At 28.7% G+C, this 10,331-nt stretch overlaps 1 protein-coding gene across 1 annotated transcript; it reads right to left on the bottom strand.

Annotated features, from left to right (window-relative positions):
- Positions 1-7,252: 7,252 nt before the first annotated feature.
- Positions 7,253-8,279, bottom strand: LOC124925073 (homeobox-leucine zipper protein HDG11-like). Its single transcript, XM_047465046.1, has 3 exons — positions 8,119-8,279; positions 7,505-7,628; positions 7,253-7,402 (listed from the first exon to the last, which is right to left on the bottom strand). Exons 1-3 carry the CDS (start codon positions 8,277-8,279, stop codon positions 7,253-7,255), a joined length of 435 nt encoding a protein of 144 aa, XP_047321002.1.
- Positions 8,280-10,331: the final 2,052 nt, after the last annotated feature.

Genomic DNA, 10,331 nt, shown 5'->3' with positions numbered 1-10,331 from the left:
ACTTACAAGTGGTCGCTGAGAATCGATGATCGGCGGAAGAATATATCAAAATCAGAATCCAAACCTTAAACATATACGTTTCTAGGTTATCCCACTCCAAAACCTATATCAAAATCAGAATCCAAACCTTAAACATATACGTTTCTACTTTAAATATAAATATGATTCAGAAACTTACAAGTGGTCGCTGAGAATCGATGATCGGCGGAAGAATATAGAATCGATGATCGATGAAGGACAGAACAGACGACTAGGGGAAGCAGAGACAGAGCGACGGTTCTCGATGATCGATGAAGGAAGAATAGGGGAAGCAAACTTACCTGGAGGCGACTTCAACAGACGGCGGACGACGGCGACTTCAACAGACGGCGGCGCTGATCGGGAAGTTCTCGATGATCGATGAAGGAGCGAAAGCGCGGAGGAAGAAAAGAAAAGAAAGAAAAGAAAGAAAAGAAAAGAAAGAAAAGAAAGAGTTCGCGGGTTAATTATAGACTATCTGTAACGGCTTTTGGAAACCGTTACAGATAGTCAACCGTCTTTTCGTCTACCTTTCCAATATCTGTAACGGTTATTGAGACACCGTTACGGATACCTGATCCAAAACGTTATATTTAAGTATTATCAGTAACGGTTATGGTGAAAACCGTTACAGATATTGGAATAAGAATGAAGTGGCGGCTCGCTTATCTGTAACGGTTATTGAGGCAACCGTTACAGATAAGCCATTTGTAACGGTTTGTTCCGAAACCGTTACTAATATGCAATAATAAGAACGTTATAATTAATGGCATATCTGTAACGGTTTTTCAATATGCCGTTACTAATATAGTGTCTGTATCGGTTATTGACAAAACCGTTACAGATATGCAATAATAAGAACGTTGTGATTGAAAGTATATCTGTAACGGTTTTGTAAATAACCGTTACAGACACTATATTAGTAACGGCATATTAAAAAACCGTTACAGATATGCAATAATATTAACGTTAAATTAAGTAATATTTGTAACGGTTTACATAGCCGTTACTGATGTTCTAATAATAGTAACGGTTTTTCATAGCCGTTACTGATAAAATATATTAGTAAGGGCGTTCGAGCGCCGTTACTAGAAGTCGTTACAGAAGAAATAATTTCTACTAGTATGTTACTTACATCGACAACATCCCTTTTATTTTGGAACCACAACTTGATTTGGTTTGCCGTCAGTCCAAGTTCAAGTTTGTTAGACAATTGATCGCATTCAATGTCAGTTGGATATTGATTTTTCTCAAAAGATCTAATCATATAAACATTAATCAATAAATCATAATTATTCTACATATAAATAAAGAAAATATACATATGATTTATTTACACACACATCTAATTATTATTATTAGATGTTACACTCTCTTAAATTTCAAAAATAATAAATCATAAATACAACTATATAAAATTAACACACTTTTGATCAAAACAAAAGAATATTAATTTGTATAAACCAGGAAACATAAATAATTATTTTTTATTTTGATTTTTAAAATCTAAAAATATTTAGTTTCTAGATTTACAAAATCACTTAAAGATGAAAATAAATAAATCAAGATAATCAAAATCAAAAGTAAAATAAAAATATAAAAAGAAGCATCATAAAAGAATCAAAGAGATTATTAAATGACAGCACATACTCGAAAACGTGAAATTTTCTTTTAGCTTTTAAATTTAGGTCAAAAATAAAAAGATTTTAATGAAATTTGATATTTTTTTGGGTAAATTCTTACTAATCAAGCTTTTGAGTACATGAAAATGATTGAGTTTCTTCTGATTCCACGTCGGATGATTGAGTATCCGATACTTCATCACTTTCACTTGATGTATCCCAAACTCCATCACTTTCACTTGAATAATCCGAAACTTCATCACATTCACTTGCAGAAGACATATCTCTTTCTCAAACCTGTTATCAAAATATTTATGTAAATAATATAACTAAAAATTAATATTGGAATTAAGATATAACATAAAAACTGGAGAAAAACGTACAACTTTACAAATGAACTGGTTTAAAGTACTGATCCAGTTCAAGGGTAACTTTGAGAAATAATCAAATCAATGTCAAAGTATTACATATCTAAGGATTTCTTCGTTTATTTAAATAAATTAAACATGGACCATTTAAAAAAAAGTTTATTTAAATAAATTAATAATAAACAATCAAATTTTCATCCATCAATCTATTAATTTTATTATTGAATTCATCAACTAAAATATTTAAATACTTTTTATTTATAAAATATATAAAATTATTTTTTAATTATATAGAATAGCCTTTTTACCCAAAAAAAACCCTAATTATTTTACAAACTGCTGAATCCAAACAAGCACTAACATACAAGAAATCTGTAATATTTTCAGATCCGATCAATCATTGACCTCATAACACCAATCCGATCGACCCGCATGCTGGAGAAATATGTGAACTTATTTCATAAGCCATGTACACATCAACCAATATTTACATAAAGAGATCGTTGGATAAAATTTGTTTGACTTAATTTATATAAAAACTAGTTTTTTTAAAAGTTTAATAACCATTTTACACTCTAAATAGATGAGATGAAAAAAAATTGAATAAAGAGTATTATTTTGATATTTTAATGGGTAAATTAATTGTTGTGATATATACAAAGTGAAATAAGAGAAAGTATTGGATTTTATTAAAATCTAAAAAAACCCAATATCAAAGAAAAAGAAGAAGAGAAATTCATATATGGGTAATTAAATCAAATCCAGTTCAAGAAACAAGTGGATCTACTTATAACATAATGATCTTGAAGATTTCTCAATGAGACAATCTAGATCTACATCTATATATAAACCCCCCAACAAACTATGAATACAACACTTTTAATTAAGCCCAGTTATGTACGTGAAATAGTTTGAATAAGATTCATTCATAGTATAAACTAAAACAAAAGGTAAGATATCAAAACCTAGATAATTGTAAGGAGAATCGAACTAAGTATCAGATTTGTACCTTGGGATCTTCGAACAGATAGAAGTGGTGTGGCTATGGTAGATGTTGGAGATCGATATTTATATATAAAGAGAGAGAAAGAGAGAGAGAGAGAGGCGCGGTATATGAATAGGAAGACCTAGATTTTAGGGTTTTGAAGAGAGAAGAAATAGCGCTAGGTTTGCCCTAAGCAAAGGCTGCGTCTCTTTGAGGCTGCGCGCGGGGTATGGCTAGCTATCTAATTTATTTATTTTTTCTATTAAGAGAATTTATAATTAAAAATTTATATTTTCTATAGTAGTGAAAAAAATAAGAAATATTTGTAACAATACAATAAAATGAACTTTTGCAACAATGTTCACGAAGAAGAAGATGTGCTGACTATAAGTTTGGGGAATAAAAAATCATACAATATTGCACTAGTAAATGGGCAATGAAGAAATGTGTTTGAAACAATATCGACAATTTGGACAAATTTTCTCATTAAGTATATTGAATTTGGCGTTTAGCGAGAAAACACGTGGAATAATACGCCAAATTAGAGTAAGTAATTTTGTGTGAATTTTGAGTTTCCAAAACAATATCGAGTTAATGAGGTAGCTAGTTAGAATTATGAACTTTGATGATGAACGCATTTTTCGAGCTTAAGATATATACCCGATAAGGAATTCTTCAAATTAAACAATCATGGATTTCCGGGGCTTGTAACATGGATATCAATTCATAATAATTTCGGTAAATGGGCAGAGAAAATACTAAAGATCATTTAGAATTTAAATTAGAGTAGTTGAAGTAATTATGAGACAGATAAAAAAAAATTTTTGTTCCTTGGAATAGTAGAGGGATGGATGGTTTGTATAAAAAATAATGAATTCATTTATATATTTTTGACATGAAAAGAAAAAAAATAAGAAAAAAAGAGTAATTAATAAGTTATTGAGCTCTCAATCCTTCGAAAAGAACGATTAACACCCGACATACTTTACTGACTTTCGGTAACGAATATAAAAAACGTTATGATAATAACATTATGAATAATACGTTTCAGACGACTTCGATCATTGAAAATTCGAAATTTTTTCTAACTAGATAATTACAAAAAAATAATTTGGATTGTAACCCAAATATGCAGGTCTGTCATATCAGCAACATAAATCAAAACATCTCAACAATTATATAAAGACTCAGTCATCACTCAACGAATCTCAGTAATACTTCACAAATGACTGCAAATACTAGTCACATCTCGACAATTCAAAAGCAAGTGTCTTGCAAATTCAACTTTTTCGTGACATATACGACTAACCATATTATAATATTTTTTTAAGCACATATCATCCGTAAGACTTCTACCGTGAATAACGCTTCATCCAAATAACACGATCTTGGATGGAATATTTGACTCCCAAAAATTATATGAAATCATCTTATCAAACACCTTGTATCAATGTCTAACATTGAAACTATCACTAGTATAAAAATGATTTTTAACGAGACATAAACCCTCGGAGAAAGTCAAATGCTCTCGGTGATTGTTTTTCGCCGAGGGCGATAAATGCTCTGGGACAGTGTCAATGATAGTGTTGTCGGTCAAGAAAAAATATATTTCATTGTGGCTCTCGGATATAATTATAATTGTTTTTTCCAAAGACAGAGCAAATGCTCTCGGAGATAATAAATTTTTCTAAAAATAATTATTTTGAAATCTCCATCTGGTTTCGCCCTCCTTCCCTCAGATCATTTTAACGCCAATCTCCATGAGGGTTTACATTAGGGTTTCCTCTCGTTTTTCTCATCCTCCTTTACAAGACTCGCCATCCCTCTTTCCTATCCACAACCTGCCGCTGCAATTTCAATTTCAAAATAAATCCAACAGAATCCGGCAAGAAAAATATTAAATCAAGCAAAGAATACGAATACACAAATAGAGAACATTACTTATCAGAACTCAACCTTGCTGAGCATCAAATTTGTAGATTCACATTAATTAACAACGATTAAACAATCAAGTTGAAGAATTAAGCGCGCAACACAATCATAACATTTACGAGACTAACGTGGTCTTATTTATAGAATAGACACGGATGAATTAATGCACAAATAGTTGAACCTTGGAGCTTTGTACTTCGATGGGGAGAGAAAAAGAGCGGCTGGAGATGAACTGTATTCTCAGTGTCTCGGTCAGATCGATCGTGGTGGACTGATTTACAATTTAATGAAAAAGTCACAAATAAATCAGAGAAAAATCTCGCCATAAATCAACAACAACTTCTTACCACTTCGCGACTAGTTTTGGAAACATGAAAAATATGGATCTTCTACTTCTTTAGATATGAATCTAGCGAGATCAAAGAGCCGCCAGAGAAAACAGCTTGGGATCTGCGCGATTTTGATGGTTGTTACCGTAATGCTAAATGAACATCTAGTTTAGTGGCTTTGATTAAATCTGGTTGAACTTGGGAGAATGAAGAGAAAAAGAGAGAGTAAAAAGAAAGAAATGAAACGAAAAAGTTAGAAAGAGAATAAGAGAGGAAAAATTGAGACCGATCAGAAGCAAAATATATTTTTTTTACCGAGAGTAATCCTCTCCTCTCGGTTATAATCATATTTTTACCGAGAGCACCCCTGGCCTTCGGTGATATTAATATCACTGAAAACATTGTTTTACTCGGCGATGATTCTCGGTAAATGTGCATTTTTTTACGAGTGTGTCTATATCTTACCGCATAACGTTTTGTTCAGACGGGAAACTTATTTGTGTCCAACTAAAAGTATAAGTGACGAAGTCTCCATAATATTTAATTTTTTTTCTATAACTAATTTGACACGTTTATAAAAAATCTTTTACAGACATTTTGAAAACTTATTTTTTTAAACTTAATATTTTATCGAGATTTATAAGTGATTTGAATGATTAAAAGAATGTGTAATATTAAAAAAATATATGTATATTCTCTCAACAAACTCAATACTTGTTGAAGACTAATTTAATGTTATGTTTGTTGTTCTCCTCTCAACTATTCTTATTATAATACATGTTTTTGTATAATATTCTTATTATAATACATGTTTTGTATAATGTAATTATGTTATACAAAAACATGTTAATAAGATTAGTCATCACCCAATGAACAATAAGAAATTAGATTTAATCTTTAAAATTTAAAATGCATTATCTCTAATCATATCAAATTATCTAAAAAAATTTAAAAAAAAATTACGTAAAATAAAAAATTATTAAGTACAATTATCATTAACTTGGATCTTTTTCCAGAATTCATTTTCGTTTGCATGATATAGAAAATGTCTATCACATGCTTTTAGTGTAGCTACTTTGTGTTTGTAATGACCAATCTTAAGCAAATAAAGTTTAGGAAATGTATAATAAAGTTAATTAGTTGAGACATTAACAAAGTGCTGATATATGAAAAATAAAAATACCTAACCCGTTCTTATCAGAAAGCCTATAATATACTTGAGAAAATTTACCTATTAAAAATAAAATCTTATTTCACTATTTTTATTTCTTTTAATTTCCTTTATGTGCAATCTTAATAGATAACTGACACTAGCTAGTATGAAGCCTAATATTCATGAGAAATTAAAATGAAGTATACACAATCATAAATATACCTAATAAAATAAAATTAAGGATATACACTACCATATTTATAAAATCACATATATATATATATATATATATATATATATATATATATATATATATATATATATATATATATATATATATATATATATATATATATATATATATATATATTATGAGATCTGTCTGTTTCTTTTTTAAATAATCTTTTTCCATCCATGATAATATAAATGTTTAATGATTATATTGAAAATTCATTTAAAATAAAGATAAAATAAGTTAAAAAAGGAATTGTCAGTAAAATAAAATAAAATAACTTGTAGAATTTGTTACTTGTAGATTCCATCAATCACGACTCAACTCTTCTACAAGTGATGATGATGGTGAGTTTAACATAATAGAATCTTGATAAATCATTGAAGAATCTTCTACAAATAGCGTCGTCTACATCGTCTGGTTACTATTCATCCGTCGCATCATTTCAGGAAGATTGTTGCTTATAAAAAAGTTCTACAAAGATCGATTATGAATTAAAATTAATATTATACCAGCATGGTATATTAGGGATTAACTCTACTTTAAAAAATAGAAGCGAATTTCAGACAAAATAAAACTATATATATTTATATATACCTGCAGCATGAATGAGTCATTGTCCCTCTCCACGATTCTTTATATTGAAACAATTTGGGCAATACTTATTCTCTTGCTTTAGCTTCTCTTTGAAAAAGTCAATTTCCGACTTAAGCCTTTCATTTTCGGCTTTAAGTTTATCCCGTATAACTGGATAATCTTCTAACTATAATGATTCATTAAACCGTAACATAGTTAATATGATTATATTCATTAAGTAATCGAAATAATTGAAAATGATACAGTTTAGAAGGAACATGTTACTTACATCGACAACATCCCTTTTATTTTGGAACCACAACTTGATTTGGTTTGCCGTCAGTCCAAGTTCAAGTTTGTTAGACAATTGATCGCATTCAATGTCAGTTGGATATTGATTTTTCTCAAAAGATCTAATCATATAAACATTAATCAATAAATCATAATTATTCTACATATATAAATAAATAAAGAAAATATACATATGATTTATTTACACACACATCTAATTATTATTATTAGATGTTACACTCTCTTAAATTTCAAAAATAATTAATCATAAATACAACCTATAAAAAATTAACACACTTTTGATCAAAACAAAAGAATATTAATTTGTATAAACCAGGAAACATAAATAATTATTTTTTTATTTTGATTTTTAAAATCTAAAAATATTTAGTTTCTAGATTTACAAAATTACTTAAAGATGAAAATAAATAAATCAAGATAATCAAAATCAAAAGTAAAAGTAAAATATAAAAAGAAGCATCATAAAAGAATAAAGAGATTATTAAATGACAGCACATACTCCAAAACGTAAAATTTTCTTTTAGCTTTTAAATTTAGATCAAAGATAAAAGATTTTAATGCAATTTGATATTTTTTTGGGTAAATTCTTACTCATCAAGCTTTTGAGTACATGAAAATGATTGAGTTTCTTCTGATTCCACGTCGGATGATTGAGTATCCGATACTTCGTCACTTTCACTTGAAGTATCCCAAACTCCATCACTTTCACTTGAATAATCCGAAACTTCATCACATTCACTTGGAGAAGACATATCTCTTTCTCAAACCTGTTATCAAAATATTTATGTAAATATAATAACTAAAAATTAATATTAGAATTAAGATATAACATAAAAACTGGAGAAAAACGTACAACTTTACAAATGAACTGGTTTAAAGTATTGATCCAGTTCAAGGGTAACTTTGAGAAATAATCAAATCAATGTCAAAGTATTACATATCTAAGGCTTTCTTCCATTAGTTTATTTAAATAAATTAAACATGGACCATTTAAAAAAAAGTTTATTTAAATAAATTAATAATAAACAATCATATTTTCATCCATCAATCCATTAATTATATTATTGAATTCATCAACTAAAATATTTAAATACTTTTTATTTATAAAATATATAAAATTATTTTTTAATTATATAGAATAGCCTTTTTACCCAAAAAAAAACCCTAATTATTTTACAAACTGCTGAATCCAAACAAGCACTAACATACAAGAAATCTGTAATATTTTCAGATCCGATCAATCATTGACCTCATAACACCAATCCGATCGACCCGCATGCTGGAGAAATATGTGAACTTATTTCATAAGCCATGTACACATCAACCAATATTTACATAAAGAGATAGTTTGATAAAATTTGTTTGACTTAATTTATATAAAAACTAGTTTTTTTAAAAGTTTAATAACCATTTTACACTCTAAATAGATGAGATGAAAAAAAATTGAATAAAGAGTATTATTTTGATATTTTAATGGGTAAATTAATTGTTGTGATATATACAAAGTGAAATAAGAGAAAGTATTGGATTTTATTAAAATCTAAAAAAACCCAATATCAAAGAAAAAGAAGAAGAGAAATTCATATATGGGTAATTAAATCAAACCCAGTTCAAGAAACAAGTGGATCTACTTATAACATAATGATCTTGAAGATTTCTCAATGAGACAATCTAGATCTACATCTATATATAAACCCCCCAACAAACTATGAATACAACACTTTTAATTAAGCCCAGTTATGTACGTGAAATAGTTTGAATAAGATTCATTCATAGTATAAACTAAAACAAAAGGTAAGATATCAAAACCTAGATAATTGTAAGGAGAATCGAACTAAGTATCAGATTTGTACCTTGGGATCTTCGAACAGATAGAAGTGGTGTGGCTATGGTAGATGTTGGAGATCGATATTTATATATAAAGAGAGAGAAAGAGAGAGAGAGAGAGGCGCGGTATATGAATAGGAAGACCTAGATTTTAGGGTTTTGAAGAGAGAAGAAATAGCGCTAGGTTTGCCCTAAGCAAAGGCTGCGTCTCTTTGAGGCTGCGCGCGGGGTATGGCTAGCTATCTAATTTATTTATTTTTTCTATTAAGAGAATTTATAATTAAAATTTTATATTTTCTATAGTAGTGAAAAAAATAAGAAATATTTGTAACAATACAATAAAATGAACTTTTGCAACAATGTTCACGAAGAAGAAGATGTGCTGACTATAAGTTTGGGGAATAAAAAATCATACAATATTGCACTAGTAAATGGGCAATGAAGAAATGTGTTTGAAACAATATCGACAATTTGGACAAATTTTCTCATTAAGTATATTGAATTTGGCGTTTAGCGAGAAAACACGTGGAATAATACGCCAAATTAGAGTAAGTAATTTTGTGTGAATTTTGAGTTTCCAAAACAATATCGAGTTAATGAGGTAGCTAGTTAGAATTATGAACTTTGATGATGAACGCATTTTTCGAGCTTAAGATATATACCCGATAAGGAATTCTTCAAATTAAACAATCATGGATTTCCGGGGCTTGTAACATGGATATCAATTCATAATAATTTCGGTAAATGGGCAGAGAAAATACTAAAGATCATTTAGAATTTAAATTAGAGTAGTTGAAGTAATTATGAGACAGATAAAAAAAAAATTTTGTTCCTTGGAATAGTAGAGGGATGGATGGTTTGTATAAAAAATAATGAATTCATTTATATATTTTTGACATGAAAAGAAAAAAAATAAGAAAAAAAGAGTAATTAATAAGTTATTGAGCTCTCAATCCTTCGAAAAGAACGATTAACAC

The sequence above is a fragment of the Impatiens glandulifera genome, chromosome 2 (genome assembly GCF_907164915.1).
Source record: "Impatiens glandulifera chromosome 2, dImpGla2.1, whole genome shotgun sequence".
Taxonomy (NCBI): Eukaryota; Viridiplantae; Streptophyta; class Magnoliopsida; order Ericales; family Balsaminaceae; genus Impatiens; species Impatiens glandulifera.
Note: the sequence above shows the minus strand (reverse complement) of the source record. Positions and strands in the feature narration are given on the sequence as shown.